Here is a 25,371-nt window from a genome sequence, read left to right as displayed (position 1 = left end):
CATGAGCATGCAGTGCATGGGAATTAGCTGGTTTCATAATATGGTATGGGAGAAAGTGACTTAGAAAAGTCTTCTTGTGCCTCTCCTATTACCACTTCTAAAGCTTTAAAGCTGTCAGCTCTTCTCCCACTTTAGTCAGTGCCGTTCTGAGCTCCCCTGGGAATGGGCCAGACATACCTATTTGGAGTTTCACCTGCCAAGCTGAGAGAAATCAGTTTCAAAGTGAAAGAACAAGTGTTGGGGGGTCATTTATACACTACTGTTGGAATCCCAAAGACAAACAAAGCAGAGCTCCACTACGGATGTGACACCAGACCCTGAGCCGGGCTTGTGTGTTCTGGCATTTTAGTGATGGAGGGTGAAGGAAAAACTCCCTCTGCTACAGGAGAACAGAAGGTTCTGCTTGCATGTTTTATAGTAACACCTCTGGACAAGGAGAAATGCCACAGAACAACAAAAGACTAAGGGCCAAAATGCCTAAGTCTTCTTTTTCCTGCTAAGAGCAGGGTGGGCAAGGCTGTGTTGCAGATTAAACTGTCCTTGGAACAAATCACAGGTACTCTGCTTTCACCTGCACTGAAGGAATAAATGCAACCTGTTCTGGTTAACAACATTCCTGTGTACATCATCAGCTCAGGGTCCTGCCTCCTTGCACAAGGAGAAGCTGCAGGAACCCTTGAATTCAAGGAGCCCCAAGTATTTTTGTTTGTGTGCCTAGGCAAAGAGAGCTGCAAAATATAAAGCTTGTCTCATCAGTGTGTGCTAATGAGAGGAATACCTTGGAATTGGGAAAATATAAGCAAAAAAGTCCAGCAAACTAGGAACCTTAAACTAGGTTCTTCTAAAGGAGAAAATAAAATATAGAAGAATAGTGTACTAGCAGAAGAAAAGTGATCCAACTCAGCAGTGTGCAAGCCTGCATGAGGATACCTGGTAGAATAAGCAAAAGAAATGAAGTGTCTTCATTTTTTTCTGGATTACAGCAAGCCCTGTTAGGATTTGAAAAAAAGGCTTTGTGCTTATTTTCTTAGCATCATAGCAAGCTGCAGAAGTGTTTAACAGAGCATATACAAAACTATTTTCACTGGGGATGCAAGGGGAGCCTTACACACTTGTGCTGTTAAACACAACCAGCTCCTCTTCTGTAGCATCACAGTTGTGTCCCAAGTTTATATTCACCTCCAAACACCAGGTATGGTAATGCATTCTGACTTAGGTGTGGGATTGCTTTCTATAAACACAAGTGTAACTCTCCTAAATACAAGCTCTTTTATTAGTTGAAACTTCATCTTTTTAGATCACTTGGCTGAAAAAGCCCTCCTATCATTTAATCCGAGTTCTGCCTCAAGGCAGGATCAACTCTAGGTATTTAATTCCTGTCTGAGGCTTGTCTACAATGATACAATAATTCAAGACATCAATAGACAACATATTCCAAAGCTAAGGTGTTATACAGGTTTCCCTGACTGCTAGCTTAAATCATCATCACTGTAAGAAAGTTTTTTTTTTAAAAAAGTCCACTGTGAAAGAATTACTCCTTTGCTTTCTTACATCAACCTTTTAAGCATTCAAAGATCACTACTGTATTTCCTCTGTCTTCTCTCAACCATCCCAGCTGTTTCAGCCTTCCTCCAGGGTCATGTTTTTGAGATCTATGATCATTCATGGCAGTCCCCTCTCATCTCTTTCCAGTCAGTCCACATAATTTTTGAATTGTAGAGCCCAAAACATCATGCAAATGTCAAAAGAAGACATAATGCTCTTAAGCCATACAACTTTTGCTACTTCTCTGCAACCCACAGGACCTTGTGTGAAAGGAAATTAGGTTAGTTTGGTATGATAGATATTTGACAAACCTAGAAGGCTGTTACTCATTTCCTTGCTTCTTCCTACACTGTTAAAATAATTTATTCAATTGTTTCAGTAGTTTTCTACAAAATGAAGTTAAACTCACTGATCTATAATTCCTCGTCCCCTCCTGGTTTCCACTGTGAAAAAGAGGCATTATGTTTGCCTTTTTCTTGTCTTCCAGGAACTCCTTCACTTCCCACAGACTTTCAATGGCACTTGCTAACAGCTGTGCAGCACAGGCCTGGCTGAAGCAAAGAACCCTGAGATGAGTTTTGCTGTATCAAACTGACTTGGAAAACATCTAACTAATCCCAGCTTGTTCTTCCCCTGCTTCAGGCAGAGCTCTTACCTTTGTTATTGACACCATCTGTGTTTCTCTTTGACAGATAAAGTCTTGAAAAGGCACTTATTCAGTCACATATGCTTTACCAAATATGTGTTTTCCCATTTTGAAAAACAGTAAAAAATATTCAAGTACTAATCATTTCACTGGCTGAGCATAATGGATGAAGCAGCAGCAAGAGGCTGCAAGCGTAACTGATTTAGGAGTGTTTTGTGAATTTCTATCAGAACATCTCAGTATCACTAAGGAGCCATAAGTGACAAATATCTCAATGATGTTTTGATAAATGAATTCTAATAAATAGGAGTATCCAAAACATCTGCAGACTTGAAATAAACACATACATTTTGATCACGTTAAGCAAAAGACAGTATTGTCTATTATTCCTGCTTTCTGAATACCCTTTTGACTTTTCACTTGCACATCCCAGCTTTTTGGTGTAAGATTTTACTGTCAGACTGGGTAGATACACCTTACAATACTTTCAGTAACAAACCTGAAATTTTATCAATATTGGATTAGGAAAAAAACCAAACTAAGAACAGAAAGAAAAATCAACCTTTTCATAAATAATGTAGTCTTACTGTATAACCCCTAAAATCTCTATTCTCTATATTGTCTGCCCTGCAATAAGTATATATTTTATCTGTGCAAGAATGCTACCTGCTATCAGTATCATACTGGTAGCATCACTTGACACTCTAAAACCAAAAGCAGAAAAGCCAGCAAGCAACAAATTTTTTTTCAGCACAGCTAGGTATGAATGGTACTGTGGTTTAGCTCAAAAGCTTATCTCCTGACTTACCCAGGGTGAGGGATTTGTGTGTGGAACAGAAAATGACAGCCACTGTGTCTGCTGGTGTGAAACCAGAGTTATTCCTAGAAAAGAAAGAGTTTTAATGACCTCTGATAGCAAAAATCTTCTTCGAACATCATCGATCAAATATATTACTTTGAGGATCTATATGCACATTCATATCACTTTGATCAGGTCTAGTGACAGAAATAATTCTAAACACAAATGAAGAGTACTGTTTGATTTCATCTTAAAGGAGAATTGTTTCTCAGTTGTGGCCAACTCTCTAATGAATATGCTCCCACGTGAAGGAGAGAAATTCTGAACACGTGGTATGTAGGAGACAACTTTATTCCAGCCAAGGTTATTATTGCAAACATGCTACATCACAGCTGCAGCCAGCTTCATCTCTGATTTCTTTTCCCATTATGTTAACAAAATGCTCAGTTTTGATAGTGTGTTGAGACTATGCTCTGAGCACTGGTTGGAAGATGGAGGTACCTTGCACTTCAGAGAAAAAATGCATCTGGGGATTTATACATTGGAAGTAAGGCCAGAAAGGATAGAAATATGACAGAGTATGACTGACCAATGATTCACCCTTTAGTTCAAATTAGGCATCATTTTATGAGATTCTAAACATTTACCTTACTGTCTGAGTTGGTGACTACTTGTGGCATTTTAGATTTTACAGCTGGGACAGATCTTCCCCTCCAGCTTAGGTCTAGAAGTTCAAAAGTTACTTTAAAATGCTTTTTAAGGTCAAGGTATGATCATGTCACTGAGAAATTTTCTTGTGGAACTGTAAAAGCTCTAAGTAGTTCTAAGATATTGCAACTTTGTGATTCTCCCTTACAGATATTGTATAATTTATATGAAGTGTATGTCTGGAGTCTGCTGTATTGCAGCACTTCCCATTCAGCAGAAAAAGCTCCATTGAGCCTAAGTGAGAGGACAGTGGTGAATACTCTGATCAGCTGCACTGATGTTACAAAGCCACTGACCAACACCTTTCTCAAGGTATCATTTTTTGAGAGGTGAATGTAAAACTGCTTTCCATGGTTGATACTTAAAAAGAAAAAGAAAAAAAAAAAAGCTCTACTAAACATTAGTTCAGGACAACTGTCTTTTAAGAATCACCACATAAAAGTAACACATTTGACATATACAGAGGAGAGTGAATTGCCAGCCCAGCAAATGTATCTTGAGATGTAAAAAGTCAAACTGAGCTCACTCTCTCATATGTCACCAGCATGTCTGCAGGGCAAATTATACCTTCAGTGACATCTGTGCAAATCCATTTTTTTCAGTGGATGAGGTATAGCAGTGATTGATTGAGATTTAACAACTCTGTAATTAACACACAAGAAAGGACAGAATTCAGGTCCTGCTCTCTCAGCCTATGAAACTCTAACAGAGAAAAGGCAGTAAGGACAATATGAAATAGCAAAATGAGGTCACCCCTATTCAGAAACCTGCCCTTACACATTTGCATAAACCACATCACCCAAAACAAAGACATCCCATGCAACAAATATTCAAAGGCTCTGATTCAACACATTCAATTACCTCGTAGAGAAGAGGAAAGTCAAAAACATGAAGCTCATCTGAACAGAGAATACTGAAAGAGAAACAAGTTCAAATTAGATCACAGAAGCAGAGATCAAGTAAATCTGTGTAATTGCTGTGTACATTGCTTTTTGCCCCCATACACAACAGGTCAGAAGCTGGACTAAGTCTAGCCAGAGAAATGCAGTGAGAGGCAACCCTAAAAGACAATCATGCCTGGAAGAACAGTATCTATCACTACATGGAAGAAAACCAGAGCTAATGTCTTGGATACACAAGTTCTTTCTGAGGTAAGTCTTCTAAATCAAGTATTTCTTGCCATTAAGAAAGGCATTAAGTTCACCACTGGATGCTGCACATCTGTGTGCACTACAGCTTTGCTTATTGGGCTGACAACATAAAACCTCTCAGACATACTCTGGTTGCCAGACTATTTAAAGTTAGCCCCTCTCTCTTCAATGGGAGAAAGCAGCATGTGTAAGCATAACCCCAACAAATACCCTCACACCCTGGGTATATCATCCTCCTGATGAATGATCACAATTAAGAAAATATCATCACAGATATCTGAATTCCCTCTGAGACAAAAGGCTAACTCCTGAATGAGCTTTCACTCAAGCCCAGGTCAGCCTTGTGCTGACAGTGCAGGGGATTTCTGAGCATCCTGAGGGGAGTTCTCCTCTCTGGCTGCTCTCCTGACACTTGCAGGGGATGTGGGATGCACAGAGCCCACTGTGGCCATGTTGAGGGAAAGAGGTGGCTTTCCTGCTGTGCCCTGGGGTGGCTCCTGGAACTTCAGGGACTCAGCAGCAGAGTGGAACTCCCCACAGAGCTGGAGAAGAAACCCTGTGCCCTGCACAGAGCTTTCCTGGGTGTTTGAGGGTTACAGGGGAATGGTTTTCACTTGCAGCAAAATCTGGGCTGGATGCTCTCCCTTCTTGCAAAACTTGTTAATGCAGTGAGGCTGACAGGGCCCACAGGGTACTGCCAGCCAAGACAATACATTTGATTTTGACCCCAGTTTGCAACTGGACAACATAGCAGGGTATGTAAGCTACTACTTGTGACATTTCCCATTCTCTTACATACATTTCCTAGGATGTATAAATGGCACCTCAGTATGCACTTCATGAACCAGGGAAGCAACCCATTGATCCTGAATTTCAATTTTTTCTGCATCTAAGTACATTAATTTGATATGCACAGAAAAAATATCTCTTAATATGTATAATTCTGTAAAGCAATAAGCATGTGTTACTACCAATTATCTCTTGTGCATATTTTGCTGCAGCTTGAATATTAACATAAAAATTACATAAAAAAACATTATTCAGCAGAATAATAAATGCAGTTTCATTTAAACTCTTTGTGTTGGTCTCACATCCTGGAATAAAACAACACACATCCAGCCAACTTTTTCTAGAATACAATGTGCATATCCATCTCCACTACATCCCTGTTTTTTGGTTTCATAAATAATTTAGAAAAAACCCCAAATGCCTAATATGCTTCAAGCAGTTTCAATGCTTATGTTAATATTCTTACTAAGAAACTCCAGTTATGCACACTGGCAATGAAAATGTATATATAATGATTTTCAGTGTACTGCACTGCAAGTGGTATGTATAATTACATATGGCACAAATGCAGAGTTGTCTCACAGAGAAATAAAAGAAAGGACAAGAAAAGCAAGGGAAGCAACCACATTAACTGTTCAAGGAAGAACAAGTATTTTTAACTAAAAAAGAACTTTTTTTTTTTTTTTCAAAGTAAGAGCACAGTAATATAAAATCACTTAATTCCAAGTTTCTTTGAATGTTCCATATCCCTCTTTTTTGCTGACAACTCTGCACTGATCTAAGTGCATCTGGGATGTGGCCCTTCTCAGGTGCCTATGCAAACAAGTATTTTGAAAAAAAAGCTCCCTAGCATGGCTTACTTATCCTTTGCTTTTAGAATAAAATATTTATACAGTACCATTTATAATTCCATGTAGTATTTTATACACATACACATAATCCAAAAACCTGCCATAATTAGGACAGAATAAAAACTGACCCACAAAGGGCAGGGGTAGACTTCCTAATGACTTGAGAGTTGGTTGAATTTATAGAAGATATACTATTTTATTTTTTTTTTGACAGAAACGTGCACATATACACACTTCAAGGTAGGTGATGTGTTGATTTCTTGAAATGTAACAGTTTTAGAGTGTAGGGGATGTGATTTATACTCTAGTTACCTCTCCCCTAAGCAAACTGAAACTCCTGTCTCTGGACAGTCTGAAGCAAGACAGGAATTCCCTGCTGGGAGAGGAGACAGAGCCTGTACAGCACTGCCTGTCCCTGGGAGGTAGTGATCTGCAAGTGTATTTTTAACTGATGGCAAGGATACCAGCAGTCTACTCTCATGTGTATGTTATTTAAGGCTGAGTGACTAGAGTGCTTCTAAAACAAACTCTGCAAGAAATGTGTTCATCCACAGAAATATATCAACTTATTTAAACTCCCAAGTAGTTTCTAGGCTTGTAATACAGTAAGGAAGAAATATTTAAAGATGTATCAGCGCTTCTGAGTAACAGCTCAACCCCAAATCTTCCCTTTGTGTTTGGAATACATTTCTGGTTTAATAACAAAGCCCAAACAGAATGGTTGTAAACACTTGGAAAGTTATGCTGTGCCCCTTTAGAGATGGAGGACAACTGAGTAATATCAGGCACACCTAAGTGGCAGGGTTCATCCCTCTCTGAATGCTTACTCAGTCCCCTAAAAGCATCCAACCCCTGAGAAGTCAGGTAATCTGGTTTAGCAGGCACATTAAGAGCACAGACTTTAGCCTCATGCATGCAACCCCCCCCCCCCTTTCCAGTACATACAGCTCATTGCACCCACAAAACACAGACAACAGAGATGCTTTAAGGCTGAACTTACTTATGAACACGATTATAATCAAGCTAAATTTATCAAGGTCAATATTTGGATTGGCAAAAGTATCACAGAATGTTGTGTAGATGATCATCAGGAGCACACAGCTGCTGATAGCACCGAATGGAGGCTTCTTCCTTTCAAGCCAGTCCTTGATGTATCTTCGGACAATCTGAAACACAGAAACCAACAGGTTGCCTCTTTTCAAAGATGCAGGGAGCCAAGTTGGGCATCACAAAGTGAATCTGACAGCAGAAAGACACAAAGAGAAGAGAGTAATTTGGATGACGGCCTCAGTGGATTTCAAAGCTTCCCTGCCACACAACTCTTCTTCTGGGGAATTTAACATTTGTAGTGCAACTTCCACTGGGCGTCCATAATGAGAGTATATTTTCAAGTACATTCAAATCCATCCTTAATCATGCCAAATGTTCTTTGCTAGCTGTCACTGAGACATGCCCATTAAGCCTCCCCAAAGTTTATCTCCTCTGCTGATACTAATGGATGTATGTAATTATCACAGTCCCCTTTGCATCAGCAGACAATTCCAAGTGCAACTTTGGGAATCTTAAGAATCTGACATCTTCAGGAATTTCACAATGGTAGATAATCGAAAGTGATCCATGGAACATTTTAATATTTAAATAGCCAGCGATGCACCAGAAGTTTTTAATTAAATTATAACTCAAGCTTGAAAAGCAAAAGTGCATGTGTTGTGGGAGTTTAAATAATTCAGACTCTGAATATCTAGAGTTTTTGTAAATCCAAAGACAAACGCCATTTGCACGCTTTCAGAATACCAGAATTAACACATGAAAACAAGGAAACCTGCTGTACTTAGAGGAACTTTTGCACTTTCAGGAAACAGAATCTGTAGGTTTTTTTCCAGAACTTCTTAGAAATAACTATACATTTTAAAGTAATTTCAACTTCCAAATTATATCAAATACTACAGGACTAAGCCTGAATGGATACAATGCATCTATTTCAGCCCTGCCCGTGGAGTCACTTTTAGTTTTTCCCTTAATTTGAAAAAAACTTTTTAAACCTCCTATCATAAAACTGCTATTTGTGTTAATTTTTCAGCAGTCCCATTATCTTGCCTAATTTCTCCCGAGGCCTCCTGATGTTCTCTGTTACCAAGCTGTTAGAAATAACAGCATGAAATCCTGAAACACTTCTACCAGAGAGCTCTCAAGGTGCCTCATTACCTTCCCATAGAGGTGCCACTGATAAACATCCCCACCACCAGCTTAACAACTCAGAACATTTTAGATCTGTTCCAGATCAATACTGAAGCATCACCACCAATGCTACCAGAGGACCTTTTCACACACTAACTCCCAAAATTGTGGGACTGACCTCCCAACAGTCTCTCAACTAGCAAGGTGTGGAAGCAGCTCTCCCAATGACTCCAGCAAACAGACTTCATCACCCACATGGCAAGGAACATATTAAAAATTTGGCACATGAGATTCATGCAAACCTAAGCAGCCTGATGACCAGCACTTGCCTCCCAGCACTTCGAAGCTTCTTGCTGATGAAAAATAACAGATTTACAGGAAACCAAGAAAGGGAATACTCAACACCCCAGTGAAAACACTCAACTTTAAAATTTCACTCTTGCCAGATGTTAAAGAGAGACCACAATTCAGATTATATGGCTAAACTTCTGAAAGAGCATTCATTGGGCCCCCTTCAGCCACATTCTTTGGTGAAAGAGAAAACTGATGAAAAAGACAAGCAAGATAACTGAGAAGACATTCAGTCTTCTGCAGGGTGGAAGACATCAAATGGGCAGACTAGATTAGTATCACCTCAGCAGATTTGGGAGTCTGTAAATATGAGAAGCAAAATACAAAGTCTTTTGCCTCTAAAGTGAGTGTCTTCTAAGAAAGTTTAATAAAAAATCCTAATTATCCCCTAAATAAAGGTCACACTGGGGAGAAAAGCTACTTACGACCATCTATTTATTTATGGTCCTTCCAGAAGATTTATACTGGAAGTAATGAGATGTTGAGAAAAGGATGGTTAATTATGCCACAGTATAACTTACACTTTAGGTACTTATCATTCAAGCTATAACCTTGTGTCTGTATACAATGATAATATGACAAGAATAACTTCATACACACATTTATCATGGACTGACAAATAAGAGAAAGAAACATTTAAAAAATGAAACTGCAACCAGTATTTCCTCCAAGTCTTTAATTAGCTAGTATCTTCTTTACAGATCCAGCTCTATCTGGTCTGGAATTATTGAGAATTAACGACCATAAATATGGGTAGGGCCCCTTATTGCACCTTGTACTTTATAAAACTTACACAGTTGGACCCTGAAGAACTATATTGTGGCATCAGGAAATCATATAATGAACCCAGTGTCATGCTGAGTGCATACTGTTAAAACACAGAATCCCATACATTTTTATCTTCTCACAAGACTCTGTAGCTTCAGAGGTTGACTCAGCCCATGGTCACAGGTTCAAGGTAATCTAAATTCTTGTATAACTTAAGAGAGGAGAAATATAACCCTACAGGTATCTGTAAAAGCTCAACTAAGTTTTTTCACAGGGAAGCTCACGTCAGCTGATTCATTTTGACTGAAAAACAACCTATTTGTTACTTATTCATGACATGCAGAAGTTGTTTCAGGACAAGGATGCTTTGAAAGCCTTTTAATTCTTAATCAAATTCTGTAACTTTTCAGGGTTAACTCAGACCTTAAAAAAATTGTGAAGATTTGGAGTAATGATAAAACCCACAAATACAATGAAGGCAACACACAGTTAAGTCCAGAGCCAGCCAGAGAACGTTGATGGTCTGTGGTGTGGGTACTCTCTAACAGAAAGTCTAAAAGGAGTTGAAAAACCACAAGCAGCACAGATTGAAATGATTAAATAAAGACTCTCATAGGTAATTCAGACCCTGGGCAGAGATATTAAAAGCTTCATTTGTCTGCAAATACAGCAAAAGTTAACACAGTCATTTTTGCATGTACAAAGGAGGCCAGACTCAGGCACCACTCCACTGTGCCACCTCCCAGCTGAAATAACAAAGTCCTGTATTTTGAAGTATTTATCAGTGCAATGGGGAGGGAAGGGAGAGACAAGCACCAGAGAAACAGGCAAAAACATCTGATCAGGAAACCATCTGAATTGATGCTCCTGTAAGAAGATGAAGTTAGAGCATGGAGTAGAAATATGCAAAATAGATGCACCAGATTGTGACACTGATGGAAGAGAGCAAAAAGGGGAATACTCTTCAGATTCAATAATTACATGGTTGCTAATTAAAGGGAATTCCTCACCTAAAAAACACAGATAAAAAAAAAATTAAAAAACCAACCAGCTTGGGGGGACAATGGGAGCCAGAGATACTAGAAGAATAATCATCATAGGAAACATATCAGTATTTTAAAATGTTCAGGGGGAAATGCTGCAGGATGCCACCATGTTCCAGAGAATACGCAGAGTTTTTAAGGTAAATCTCAAGGTGCAAAGGCCTTGCAACCAAAATCCCTGCTAAGACTCCTGCAGAATTACTTCTGTGAGGAGGAATTTAGGGCCTCTGATCTTATGGTATTAGGCATGATGAACTACAAAGCTTTTTGTGCAGATTTAAATGTCAGCCCCAAAGAGAGCAGGGAATTCCTGATGGCTGACCCAGAGGTTGCACATCAAAGTGCATGGTGAATCCTTCTCTCAAACTGTGGCTCAGTGGAGAGAAGAGAGGAAGATCAGGAGAACTTTATAGTAGGTGGTGTTTTACACATAACCTGAATGATGAACATTATTTATAAACTCACTGAAAAGTTGGGCAACAAAAGAGCATAAATCTGCCCATCAGGCAACTGCCTCCTGGTTACTACGCCCTGGCAATCCCCAAAGGTTTTTGGAAAGGCATAAGCTCAAATTTACTTTAAAACAGTTCCAAGCTCAAACTTTCCTCTTGCTCCAGATTTAATTCTTATCAACAAAGGACTGTGATTACACATGAATTAACAGTGGTGTCCCCATTTCAATTTAGTTCTTCTACCAGAAGGGTTATATTCATGGCATTTTTCCCCCAGACAGCTCCCTATCCTTTCATAACCTTCTTGGCTAAACACCAGCCTCCCAAAGCAAACAGGATTACTGCTCATATGCTTAATTCACTTAACATCCCCTCTACGAAGATACATGATCTGCTGTTCCAGGCAAGCAGGTAAATAATGCTCATCTGTTACAGCATCACACATCAAAATAGCAGATGTATTTATAGAAAAACAATTCACTTAGCTAATTGTAACTTTCATAACAGTCACACTCCATACCCAGAGAAATGTGTCAGTAAAATACAGCTAGACTCCTTCCACCTGCCTGCTCAAGAGCTGGACACACAAAATAAAAAATGCAATAAATAAAGTAATTCATTAATGCTCATTATTAATTGAACTAAACAGGGCAAGGAGCTTCCTACCCATAATAATTTCTGACATTTGTAATACAGCACCTGTTTTAAAAATTATCTAGACCTTTTTTTTTTAAACTACAAAATTAAAAGAAACAGCTAGGAAGTCAATTTTTCTGTTTCTGTTATACACATTGGAATATTTCTTGCTCTTTATATAATCACACAAATTTTTCCTCATTCTATCAACTTTTTTTGACTGATTTAATATTTAACAAGATTTACAATGTTTTTATTGTATTTCTGCACCTCTTTTTTATTATGTGTTTGTATGTACTTCTGAATAGCTGGCTAAAACACCTGGGGCTTTACCATTTCAACAAAGAAACACAAGTCACTTTTTTGGTGTGTTGAAACACACAAGGAAACAAGCTGAAACTATGCTGATTTATCAGCTATCAAATGCAGCATTTACCTTATTTATTTGTCTTCTAGGGTAAGTTTCCTAACTCATTCTTAACTAATATTATTACTACTTATACCAACAGACCTTTGCAATCAATCCTGCAATGCAAAATTTTCTTTTGGAAAGGTCTGAGTTAGGCAAGGTATTTGGAACAGTTTGATAACTTCTCAGTATCTCCTCTTACACAGTGATGGCAAACCAAGAACTAAGACTAAGTAGAATATTGTGAATTACTTCAATAAAGCTTGGATGACATGAAAGGAAAACTACGATGACAGCGATTGAGAAAACCAGCAGAAAATGTAAGATACTGGAAGGGAAGGGAGATTATTTGGGTTGTAAAAATGAAATAAATATGATGGAAGATCCTTCATAGATTCCCATAGCACAGCCACCCCCCAGATACCCAGGGTCTGCATCACAGTTCAAATGCACAGACCCTTTTCCAAAGCAGAGTTCACAGAATTTCATCCAGAGCCTGTCCTGATAATTTTACAGGTGTGACACTGTGTGAAGGTACAGATTCTCACCTGCTGCTCTACACTGCTATGCACTCCCAAACTTTGTACTGGTTCACCCACCTGTTTATACCTTCTAGAACATCAATAAATGTCATATATATACTTATTTTATATATATATAAAAAATATATATAATATCTATATTATTATTATATATACTTATTCTACAGTGTGCGCAATCTAATATTTCTTTTCTGAAGATGGGATGGAGAAAAAAGAGCTTTGCAATCTGGGAAAAAAAAAAAAATCTTTTTTTTACAAGCACCTTGTTTTCTTAGCTCAGCTTACCTGACTCCCCTAAAAGCCATCTTAGTCCATTATATCAGTCAGTTTACTCCCAAGAGAGAGTTCCTGACACATATTTGTCTTCCAAGGAAACTTCATAAAACCCACATGAGGCCGTTTTCTAAATTATCTTTCACATTTACAACTGTTGCTTTGAAACCTTACAAACAGGTGCAGCATGGCAAAAAGGTAAAGGGAGCCTGTAACAGTGGCACATGTTTTCTTCATTTTTTTTTTTTTTTTTCCCCAGGGAGACTGAGTTCTGTTCCTCATTTGCATCACACATCAGAAGGGAGCAAACTGAGGTCTGAGGCTGTTTATCTGCCAGCTCAGTTTTCTGCAACAAGCTTCTAGAAGCACTCATATCCCAGGGTACCACTCCTCCTCCCTGCAGCTCCCCTGGACTTTGAAGGGAAACCAGGGCTGCTTCCATGTAGATTTAAGTTACAAGAACTAAAGGATTTGACACTGTTCCCTTTTTGTAACAGTTCCTTTAACTGATTTTTTCCTCATCCACCCACCCTAAACAAACATCAGGCCAGGTGAATCCTACCTTCTACTCCCCCAAAACTGCCACCTACATTTCCCTTTCAACTTCTTATTCTTAAAAAAAAAATGAATAAGTTGCTAAGCATTTTAGTTTCAATATCACTGACAACTTGTATTGTGCCATAGCACCCTTTTAGAATTGTGTTTATAAGAACCTTCCAAATGCCATCCAAGAGGGTTCTTCTGGAACATTTTGGGCAACACCACATAAGGCACTTAAAATACTTCAATTGTAGGGGACCAGGATTTTTTCTGTGTGACTAGGTTAGGCAAGGATTTCTGTACAACTGGCTACATTTTATAGATTTGGGAAGAACTACTTAGGATTGTAACATTAATTTTACCTTCAGTTAAGGTCTGTTTAATGTGAAGTGCCCACTTTACGCTGGCAGACAAATTACCAATGGGGTAACTAGAGAATGCATGAATGATAATGTACAGACAAGCTTTTTATTATTTATTCATAGAAAACAGTGGGTTTTAGTGTGCTGCTTTGAAAAATGTTCAAACTAGTAGAATATAATGAAAGCACAGTGAAAATTCTATTTCATTAACATTTAATCATAAATCCCTCTTTAATATAAAACATAAAATAAAAGTCTGTCATAAGCACTTAGGTGCAGAGAATGGAGAAAGTCTGCAAAAAGCATAAAGGAAATATTGCAGTGGTTTTCACTGTTCCTGTTATCTGTCACCTCAGAAGAAAAGAATAAGCAAAGAAACAACAGTCTTCAGCCAAATCTCACAACTGGTCATGAACAAACTGCTTAGATATTTCTTGAAACCCTATGTTCTGCTTGCTACAAGTACTACCAGCATCTTGAGACAAACAAACAATTATTTCAGTAAAATCACAGCAGCTCAGGAGCAGCAATCTTTATGAGAACTCTGCTACTCAGGGAAAAAATAATCACAACTTCAAGCTGCCAGAGCAAATTCAAAAATCTTTGCCATGAAGTATCCATTACCACGTTTCTTGTATAACAAGGATTCTCAGATTCCCCTTGAAGGTATACAAGAGGGGTGCACAAATAAACTCTTACACACTGCAGAGCTTCAAGGCTTACAGAACATTTGATCTTTATAAAGTACTACAGATTATGTCTCTTTTCAAGGTCTCTTGTCAGAGAGGCAACACTGGACTATTAATACTGATATCAGTAACACCACGCTGTCAATTAGCACAATACATCTGCAGATGCAGAGAAGCCACGATGATTTTTGGCTTTAGACAACCTGCACATCTCTGACAAAGAACGGAGCCATTCTCCTTATTGAAGCCCATCTGATTAACACAGCATCTTCCTCCTTTTTTACCTACCAAATGTGGCAGCCACCACCTGAGCAGAGCCTGTGCCTGCAGCCCCTTATACATTCTATTGTCAGAGGAGAGAAAAGCCTCTTTGACTCCTGTCAATGGGAGGCTTCCTATGCTGAAAAACTGTTCAAGAAACGGTGGAAAATAAGCATCAATTACACTATTGTGACTTCTTTCTCCCAGCCATCATTAAAAATTCTGACAAGTCAGGTAAGCAACCAAAACTCTTGATACATTTTGCCATAAAGCAAATAAAAAACCCCAAACAAAACAAACCTAAAAGCACCTTCTCATCTGCTTTGCTTGTTTCCCAGGGGCTGCTCAAGCAGCCAGCTCTGCAGCCTGCTCAGGAAATGAGCATTTAGGCAACACAGTTTTCCCAGAGGCGAGATTTTTTTTAAAGGAAAATAAAGCCCTTGGAGAATGCTTCTTTTAAGCAGCCTGCTCTGTTTTACACTTATGTGGATTGAGAGCAAAGCCTCAGTTGATCACAGCTGAGTTAGGAAGGCTGAAGAGAAGCAATCCTCCAAGCAGGCAGGTTCCAAGGTAATTTTTTTTTTCTTTTTCCCTGATCAAGCACTTTGCTACCAGGTAACATCACCAGGCAACCTTCCCCTGGCTTTATCCCTGAGCAGGCTGACTGTGCATGGCAAGGAATTGGCACTGTGGGCATGAAATGATAAATTAGAAGTAATTGCTGAAACCATCATTCATGAATTTTGGGCCATTATATCTTAATGCATCTGGAATCCCAGAGTGAGCAACTTGGGATTCACAAAGCAATGTTGCTGTGCCACATCTTCAGCAGCAATTCAGTAATGAGTGAGTAGTGGTCTATGAACTAAATGCAAAACTTCCCATTTAATCCAAGCAGATCCACACCACCTCTGGGTGAAGAGCAAGCACACCTATCATTGCATCTTTCTTTTCTCAGTCCTTTTCTTGCTGATTGGATTTTCTTCATTGCTACTTATTATTTTGGGACAGCTGCCATCACAGACCATTTCTATTCCTATCTGGGCAGGTTGGTTTAGCTTTGTACAGTTCTACCTAATCAAGACAATCAATATAAACTGCTCTGGGTATTTCTGATCTGTACCTATCCTTAGCATTTCCTCTCTTTCCCCTGAACACATAAAATCAAGCACAGTAACTTTAGAATCAAAGTCTACATGATTAGAGGGATGTGAGCTATTTCTGTTGACCATTCAGTTCCACAAACTGCTTCAAACACTTAACACTTTAAAGAAGAATCATCCTTTTTCCTGTTGAAATGTATATATAAAAACTAAGCTCTTAAATTTGCGGTTAATGCAAGCTTTAAGATTCTCTATTTTTTTCTTTCAGTCTTTATCAGCACTCCTAAATAACATCTTCTCATTTAAGTCTCATGACAATCCTGATTTTGAACTTAGCATCATCACTTAGAGCACTTACTTGATATGCTTGCTGCTTACTTCATATTGCTCATTATTTGGTGCAATAAAAAAACCTCCCAACTCCACCAGTAAGCTCACATAGCAACTTCTTGTAACATCTTCCCAAAAGAACATGTCATTATGAATATGTATATGAAAGTCCTCTGGAAATTTTGCATTCACTTTGTCCCTCCATCTTTCCCTCATCAACCTTCAGGCTTATTACATTGCAGTATAAATTCTTGACACTCCATCACTTTATTGCTAAAACTGCTGCTGTGGTATTTGTGTCCTAGAAATTTCCACCCGATAGCTTCCAGGTTTTGGACCTTTGAGGATGAGAGGATTTAAGCACTTTTGCTTGACTGCTTGACTACATCAGGGGAGATGTAACTTAACTTTGTTAAGAATGTGACACACAGGTAGGTTCATCAGCAACCCTCTGTGGTCTAAGGAGATGAATTAATAAGGAGATTCTTAGGCATTTAACTCAAATCATGTGAGCAATTCAATAGCTTTCAAGGTAACAGAGGTTATGCCCATTTTCCACATGGTATGGTTATAGCCAAGTTAATCAGATAGTGATGCTGGTGGCTACTGCCATGCTTATCATGATTAGAATTTAATGGGGTGGTTTTTTATAAGAAACAAACTTGACTCAGACTTCAGTGAGTTACAGTACATGCCAATTTTGAAGCATGCAAGTACAGTTTGACATAAGACTGGCAATGGCAGATATTCTTAACCTTGTCCAGGGTGCCCCTGTAGAGACTCCACTTTCATTCACTTCCATTTTAACCATGCTTTCCATTTCCAAGTCTGCTTTAGGCTGACAAAATTCAGAAAGTTCCAGCTGAACCCAGAGTTAAGCTGGATGCTGGAATCAGCAATAGTACCCCTTGGGAATGAAATACTCCAGATATTCCTTTCATGCACTTCTGAGAACAATGAATACTTAGAAGTATTTAAGAATTAGACTTTGGTTGTTTTGGTGTCCAAGAACAGTGGACACTTCTGACAACTTTTGGTTTAAATATAGCTATTTCCCACCATGATGTGAAACAAAACCAAAAAAATATGAACACTCGTGGAAACAGATACCACATAAACAAACATCACAGAAAATCTTATAATTAACGACTTCACACTCAGTGAAAGATATCTCTCATATTCCAGGAACAAAAAGGCCTTGTGTCACAATATGAACAATGAGTATAAAATGCAATGCTGCCCAGCTGCTCATTCCATGAATCCCCTCCATCCAGTGTAAAACATGACAGAGGAGCCATACAGAAAGAACAGTTTGCAGTTGTACAATTACAACCCTTATGGAAAAGTACACACAGCCTTCATTTCCTGATTTCTTAACTTCTGGCTGCTAAGCCCTTTTATGTTTTCTTAAAGCTGAGAAGTTTTTTTTTTTTATTCCTGTAATTAATACGAGATACTACACTGGGAGAACTTCCTTCAGGATCCAGGCAAAGGGCATGTGACAAAGGACTAAATAGTATTCACAAAGCTCATTTGTATGGGGCTGGAATTTCTCAGAGTCTGGGCTGCCATTTTTCCCAGTTTATGTTCACAAACTCCCTTCTCGATATGCAGTGGTGTATGTTTGGGGTACTGAGAGACAGATGCTCAGTCTCAACAAAGATCAATGTGGCTCCAGGGAGCTCTGTAGCATCTTTTCTCTGATATTAGACTTCACTATCCTGAGGCTGTTCCTATGTGGCAGCTTATCAGGTTGCCAGTCTGTCTTCAAGATAGCTCTCTATCTTCTTTTTTAAGTTAAGAATGTATATTTAAAAGACATACCTGTCCAATAATAAGGGGGACTACAACAGTCATAAACAGCTGTGAGAATATAGATGTAAAAGGCACAGAGGAAGATGATCCAAGCTACAAAATAAAAATATACCATTAATATTGCACTCTCTTAGTATCTGCAAATTTCATGCACAGATATCACACTTAGTAGACGTTTTATATTACACATAAAAACTTGGAAACACGTGCATGAACTGTTTAATTGGTTACATCCCAATAAAACATTTGGCATCCCACAATAACAAAACTAAAATAATCTCTGGTTATTTTATAACCTAAGGTAACAGTTGTGTCAATATAAACTTAATTGAAACCCCACTACATGCATATGCCAAGTAAATTATATCAATATAGTCAACCATGTGCATTTGTAGAATAATAGTCCAAAAAGACAGGGAATGAATCTTCCTGAGCAGTTAACCCAACTACCCTTACCATTTGCACAAACAGCAAGTAACAAAGTTGCTGTGGTTATTTCAATCTATCAATTGATCAATCAATGGATAATAAAACAGTGAAGAGATGAATGTTTTATTTAAATGATGTCCAAACAGATTTACTGAAAGCATATAACTATTTCTTCATTAGACAACTAAACTGTTGGCTTAGTCTTCAAATAGGTGATCTCCTTAACTATGGTAGCAAGTGGCAAAAGTATTTTTTTTAAAGATGCAGGTGGAAAAGGTGAACATACACAGTCAGTGGGATTTCCCAACCTATTTCAGAATGCTCAGGAAAATACACAGTATTTTTTACATTCTGATTCGACTTGCTTTATGCTAGCTCACTCAAAAGTTTCGTTTAATGTAATTAAACAGATCTTTAACAGCAATAGGATATGACTAAGAAATATATAAGAAGATTGAAACAATGCTTTTGGAGCTTCCCCAGACAACTGCTTGCTTCATGGTAAGGGTGATTATAATGTTAAGGATCTCACAGACACACATTATTTTGTATTTTGAACTTTATTTTCAATTTCCTCAAAACAACTGTGGAATCCAGAATCTTTTCTTATCCATCTAAACATTGCTGATTTCCTAAAACATTCTCACATCCATAATTCTCATAAATTATGTCTCAGAATGGATTACTTTTTACACTTATTTTCCCTTTCAAAGCTACCTGCAGGTGTGATAAACAAAGTGATCATACAATCCAAACACTTCCTGATCATACAATCCAAACACTTCCTATAACTTTGCCTAGGAAAAAAATCAAGATATGACTATAAAATTAGCTTAACCAGATTCTTCAGAAATTCAAGAAACAAAAGAATCAGACATGTCACACATTAAAGTATTTTAGTTTTTGCAGAAATACACAGCTGCAACCTTTACATACAAAAAATAATGCGATGAGAAATTTCCAATTATACCACATTGGCTGTGGTTTACATGTGTATATACTGCTTTTTGTAAAAGTATACATCCACTTGTGTATGCACTTCTTGGGAAGGTGCTGAGCACAGCTACAGGGCTGCCTGTATACAAGCTGAGCTTTTGGTGCAGGCAAATGGCATCAGAACTGGGAAATAGCACAAAGTGGAATTAAATCCTGGCACTAGGAAATCATGGGATTTTAACTATTTCTTGACCAGCTCAGAGTTTAAATATACTCTTTCCTTCAACATGATCCACCACTTTGCTTTCATAGGTCCCTTTCTGATCACAGGGAGAGAGCCCTGGACAGAAGACACAGGATGTGGCTGTGTCCCTCAGCTTCTGTGGCCACACCAGCTAAGACTGAGTTTGGCCATTTACTAAATCACAGCATCTCATCATCATCATCATCACCTCCAGTTTTACCAACATGGGTACAGAAGACAGTTGGAAGGGTCCTGAAGATTATATTCAGAGTTTTGGTCTGCAAGTAGGGTCCAAGTGAAAGCACCAAGGAGCCTAAATTTCCCATAGGGTGGAGAGGGAGATGTAAAGGCTTGCAGGGGAAGGTTCTGATCACCCAGATGAGTACCTGAAGTCAGAGAGAACAGCCACTCCATTCCCTAGGGACATGGGGCTCTCTGCCTGACCCCCTGCTGAAAACAGAGCAGAAAACTCCATCATCCCACTCATGATCTCCTTGTTTTAATTCTTGTAAGGAGCTTCTGAAATTTTAAAAAGTTAGTAGTTTTTCAAACTGTATTTGGACTTATTTTTTGCTATGTGTGGAGGAGCTAAAAGCATTACTTACTGTGTATTCAAGGAAGCTTTTTCAAGTCAAAGTGAAGATTTTTAAACTTTAAAATCTGCCTGGGTCACAGAGGAGTGGATCTAAGGCAGCAGTCTGCATGCCAGGCCCTCTGCATAGCTGCACAGAACCATGACACTGTAGCAATGGTTTTTTTACAAAAAGCATTGACTGGACTTCCCTCACTACTTTGTTTTATGCTCAGTGGATGCATAATCAGTTTCTAAGTCAGGAATGAAAAAAACCTGTTCAACCAGATTAACACAGTGCTGAAAAAGGCAGCCATTCAAAAAACAGTAGTCTTCCCAGCTTTTTAAAATGTTACTTCAAAGGTAGTGTCTTCAAGTCCTTGTGGATTCTTAAGTACTTGGTATATACAAGGTTATGTATTGGAGTTGTGGCTTTTGGTTGGTTGTTTGTTTTTTACATTATTAGAAGCAACTCTGCTGGAGTTCTAAACCAATTCACCTTGGAAAAAGAAAATTATTGTATTTTAAAAAAATTATCTCCTATTATCAGGATATCACCCCACCCATTCAGGCTTAGCTCATTGTTCACCAAAAGGCAGACATTTCACATAAATATTTCACACTGACTACATTTTAAACAAAACAGAAATCCACATATAAGTCCAAAATGTCAAAATAAAAACCAGAAACAGCTCCTTAACCCTCCTTTTGCCCAGAGAGCTTCTTCAACCACACCTGGTTTGAAGGGGAAAAAACCCTCTTGTAGAAAAAGTCAAGCTTTTCTGCTTTTAAGGTGACTCCTCTCCTCCATAATCCTATGACCACACTATTTTTAGTCCCGTTTCAGTTACATAGTGGAGAATCATTTTCATCTGCCAGTCTCATTACCTTCAACAGAACAGCATGGAGTTAGCTTTGGGTTTGGGTCTTTAGGAGGTCCTCACACTGCTATAAAACACCCAGGGCACAGAGGACAGGAGCTGTGTGCTCACTACTCTGCGTCCCTTTCACACACGGATCTGGTGTGAGACTTCCCTGTCCCACCTCTGGTACTGACACTACTTCTTCAAACAGACTCCTGAACTTTGTGTCCCTTCTAGATATTATGATAATAACTTGAGTGGACTGATTTTTATCAGAATCTCTCTGTTAGACAACATCTATAAACTCATTTTACTCTAATCTTAAGTCTGTTCCTATAAAAATAAACAGAAGGTAAGAGGCTGAAGAGAAGTCAGGAGCTTCTCAATCACACCAAAGAGACATTTTAACCCAGCTTCTGGACATACAGTAGCTAAACATGTAGGATCACAAGTGTTAAAGGATTCACAGCTACAGATGCACAACCTGACCAGGGCTGCCTCAGCATTCAGAGTGTGCAAACTCACCAGGCTCACAAAGGTGCCTCATGAGCCCCCAGATGCTGCATGAATTCCAGGCTTCATCTGAACTTGGGTTATGTTCATCACACCCATTTTTATTGAGAACTAAGGAACAGAGGCAACAAACAGCTTGATATAATGTTAATCAAACCTTCCTGCACATTTACAAATGCAAATATTCTGTCTGAATGAATAAATAGGATTTTTCTCAGGTTTTAGTTGGATCAAGATAAGTTCTGTGTTCCATCTGCTGTCACAAAAGAGTATTTTTTTAAAAACACCCCGATGATCTACACTGCACCAAAATTAGCACTATGCTAAAATGCCTGATTGTATTGTGCTGACCACCTCAATATAATAATATCAGTGCCTAAAAATGAACCTTTCTTCACAGGCAAACAAACAGTAGTACTGTAAGAACCAGTGTAAAAACATCATAGAATCAAGCTGCTGATATATAGCTTTTAAAAATAACCTGGTTGAAATCTCTTACATAAAATCATAGAATCAGAATGTTTGGGGTTGGAAGGGACCTGAAAGATCACCTAGATCCATCCAGACAGGGACACCTTCCACTTGACCAGGTTGCTCAAAGCCCCACCCAACCTGGCCTTGAAGACTTCCAGGGATGGGGCAGCCACATCTTCTCTGGGCAACCTTCTCACCACCTCATACTGAAGAATTTCTACCTAATATCTAACCTAAATTGATACTCTTCTAGTTTCAAGCCACCATCCAGTGTTCTATTGCTACGTGCCCTTGTAGGAAGTCCTTCTCCAGCTCTCCGGTAGCCCCTTCAGGAACTCTTACCTCAGAGAAAGGTGATAAAGATACAGAGATTACATTCAATATTTTTGCAGTCATGTACTTTAAAAAATGGATCTTTCACTGTTATTCTTAAAAATTAAAGGCAGACGTAAGTCCCTAGTTTTGCTAAAGAGATGTTCAAGTCTTGTGGTGTATTTTGCAAATTACTGCATATTCTGCGTGCTCCTGTGGCCATGGGAACTGATTTGGCACAAACAAAAAAAAAAAAAAAGCTGTGTACTTATAATCCCCAGTTTTGTGTGAAGAAAAAAAACCCACCAAAGTTAAATAATCAGAATTGTGGAAGAAGAAAAGCTGACAATCTGTCAATTGTATGTTTTTTCCTAGCCTAGGCTAGGAGACCATATTTTGGGGTTTCTCTTGTTCAAGTGACCACAGATGACTAATCCTGTTCTGGGTTCTCTATGACATGTTAAATGCCAAGCCAAGATGAGCATTTAAGTCTTCTGTAGAGCTGTAAAAATAACCATAGGTATTGTCAAGCAGAAATATAACAGGGTTAATCTTCCACTTTACCATGGCTGAATAATCTTGAGGGCTCACAGAAAGAAATGAGATCAGGCATACAAGCCAAAGACACCTAAATGGGAATTAGGTGATTAATAACCCTGCAGAGCCAAGACTTAGGGACTACTAGCCAGAAATTCTGCTGGGGTGACTAACTGGAAAGAAACAGATAAGTAAATACAGGATTTACAAGTTTCTAGCATTGCAAGTGTGGCGGGAGGGGAGAAATCCTGACTTTTCTGTTGGATTATCCTAAGTTTTGAGGTTAACTGCACAGCATGGAAAAGAGCTGGAGTGGGGGAGCTGGGACAGGGTCCTTCTGCTGTCCTGGTCCTATGATCCTATTAAGACATGTGGTTAGCTTCTGCTGTGTAATTAAAAGGCTCCCCTCCTGTCACTGTATAGATGAAAATTTCAAGAACAAATAAAGCCTTCCACAGAAACACAACATTTTTTGTCTTCAACCTATTCAAATTTACAGTATTTTGTGGATGTGTGTGCATCAGGAACACAGAGAGTCCCCAGTATTCCTCTGTTATTTGTATGCAATTTATATAACAAAGCCAGAAAAGGTGAATTTGAAAAAAGAATAAAACGACTAAGTACATATTTCAGGGCAGTCATTAAGAAGTTCTGGTTAATTGTACAGGGTTTGGATCAGATTATTAAATGATTAATCATTTTCCCAATGATTAAAGAGAAATAGTGAGGTAAATAACCAGGTAGAAATAATGATGCACTGTAAATCTTCCACATGAATGAGCTGATCTGTTAACAGCTAATGCACTCTGCTATCCCCCCACACCCCCCCTGTAATCAGCCTTTTGTCACATACTACTGAAATCCATTAGCTGCAACTTCCTTATTAACTTCCAGGACTTTCCAGCTACTGCAATATTTGCATATTTAAGAATTCATTTGACTGGTATCAGCTCTCATTTACCAAGTGCTTGAGAGAAAAGCCAAGACATAGCATGTAGAAATCCTCTTTTAAAAAGTATGCAATGACATCTCCTTTGAATAAAAAGATTTACCTAAAATACAAAGGGTTGGAGAAGACTTGGCAAAAGTTTTAGAAGTATCAGTAACTTTAAAAAAACAATATCTTAATTTAAGGACTGTGATTACAGGGAAAAGTTTTTAACTTCATTTTTTCAATCAAACTTTTAGCTACACTCATGTCCTTATTCAGCAGTCATTTTATTTCAGTTTTGTCTGTGATACTCACACAGAATTTCCTTCACTTGTCTACTGAATCCATTCAGCAATGTTAATTTCCAGTGCTTATGGAAGTACCACTACAATGACACCATAAGAATATCTAACACAAAATTCACACAAAAAAAACCCCTTTTGAGAGGGTACTCCAGAAGAAAACATCACTGAATGATAAAAGCCTTAGGAAGATTCCATTTTGACACAAATGTCATAGCAATCTTCTTTGGTAAAACAGAAAACATGGGAGGATTGTGTGACAGCTACATGGAGGTTTTTGCCAACTGTATTTTTAAAAATGCAAATGAATTTTGCATTGTCTTTAACAACCCATGTTAACTGGTCTGCAGGCAGGCTTCTGAAGAAAGTGAAGTACATAAAAATGTAAAACACTTATCTCTAGCATTTTCTTTGATGGCTTTCAATAAAAATGCACAAATTCACACACCTTGACTTTTGTAACTTTGATAGCTGACTGTGCTTCCAACTGAAGAGACCACATCCATCAGACATTGAGTCTCAAAAGCAAGGGTAATAGAGAAAGGTGACTGACTTGGGATACTGTGCCATAAAAATCTCAGCATCACAGGTGCTCCAACAGGTGTGCAGATGGCAGATTTCTTGCATTTTGATACCAAATACAATCAACAAAACCTTAAACTTTTGTGACTTGGTAGGACTGCCAGTCCATAGGCTTAAGCGACTCTAAGGACCAAGAAGGCAACTCTATCCCTCTATCCCAGTGTGGCTGGAAAGGAACAGAGCTGGGTTCACATGGAAAGGTCACTCAGCACCATCCTCATATATTGTAGGACAATATCTTTGCTCACTCTGATTCCAGGGCAAATCCAAGAGACACGACCTTGCTGAGGCAGCAGCCTGGCCTCCATCCTGTGCAATACAAAGCCATAGGAAATCCCTCATGGAAATAAAGCTATATTGAAACATATCCCTGTGTTTCATGACAAAAGTTATAAAGGATACAGGTACAACTGCTGCAGAGTGCAGGGATACTGAA

At 38.6% G+C, this 25,371-nt stretch overlaps 1 protein-coding gene across 11 annotated transcripts in view; it reads right to left on the bottom strand.

Moving 5' to 3' along the window:
- SLC10A7 (solute carrier family 10 member 7) overlaps positions 1 to 25,371 on the bottom strand; it is a 140,768-nt gene that overhangs the window by 18,456 nt on the left and 96,941 nt on the right. For 4 of the 11 annotated variants that reach the window (XR_011727778.1, XM_071753709.1, XM_071753710.1 and 1 more), the window contains 4 exons: positions 18,251 to 18,334; positions 7,490 to 7,655; positions 4,560 to 4,611; positions 3,000 to 3,073 (listed from right to left, as the gene is read on the bottom strand). Coding sequence is in view for 5 of the 11 variants with exons in the window: in XM_071753709.1 (XP_071609810.1) it covers positions 3,000 to 3,073; positions 4,560 to 4,611; positions 7,490 to 7,655; positions 18,251 to 18,334 (376 nt within the window). In the remaining 6 variants the exon portion in view is untranslated. Of the gene's footprint in view, positions 1 to 1,954; positions 2,097 to 2,999; positions 3,074 to 4,559; positions 4,612 to 7,489; positions 7,656 to 18,250; positions 18,335 to 25,371 lie in introns of those variants that run through there. The other 7 variants (XM_071753712.1, XM_071753713.1, XR_011727777.1 and 4 more) reach the window with 6 other exon arrangements.

Source organism: Heliangelus exortis, chromosome 10 (assembly GCF_036169615.1).
Source record: "Heliangelus exortis chromosome 10, bHelExo1.hap1, whole genome shotgun sequence".
NCBI classification, from domain to species: domain Eukaryota; kingdom Metazoa; phylum Chordata; class Aves; order Apodiformes; family Trochilidae; genus Heliangelus; species Heliangelus exortis.
The sequence above is the reverse complement of the archived record's forward strand: the minus strand, read 5'-3'. Positions and strand labels throughout refer to the sequence as shown.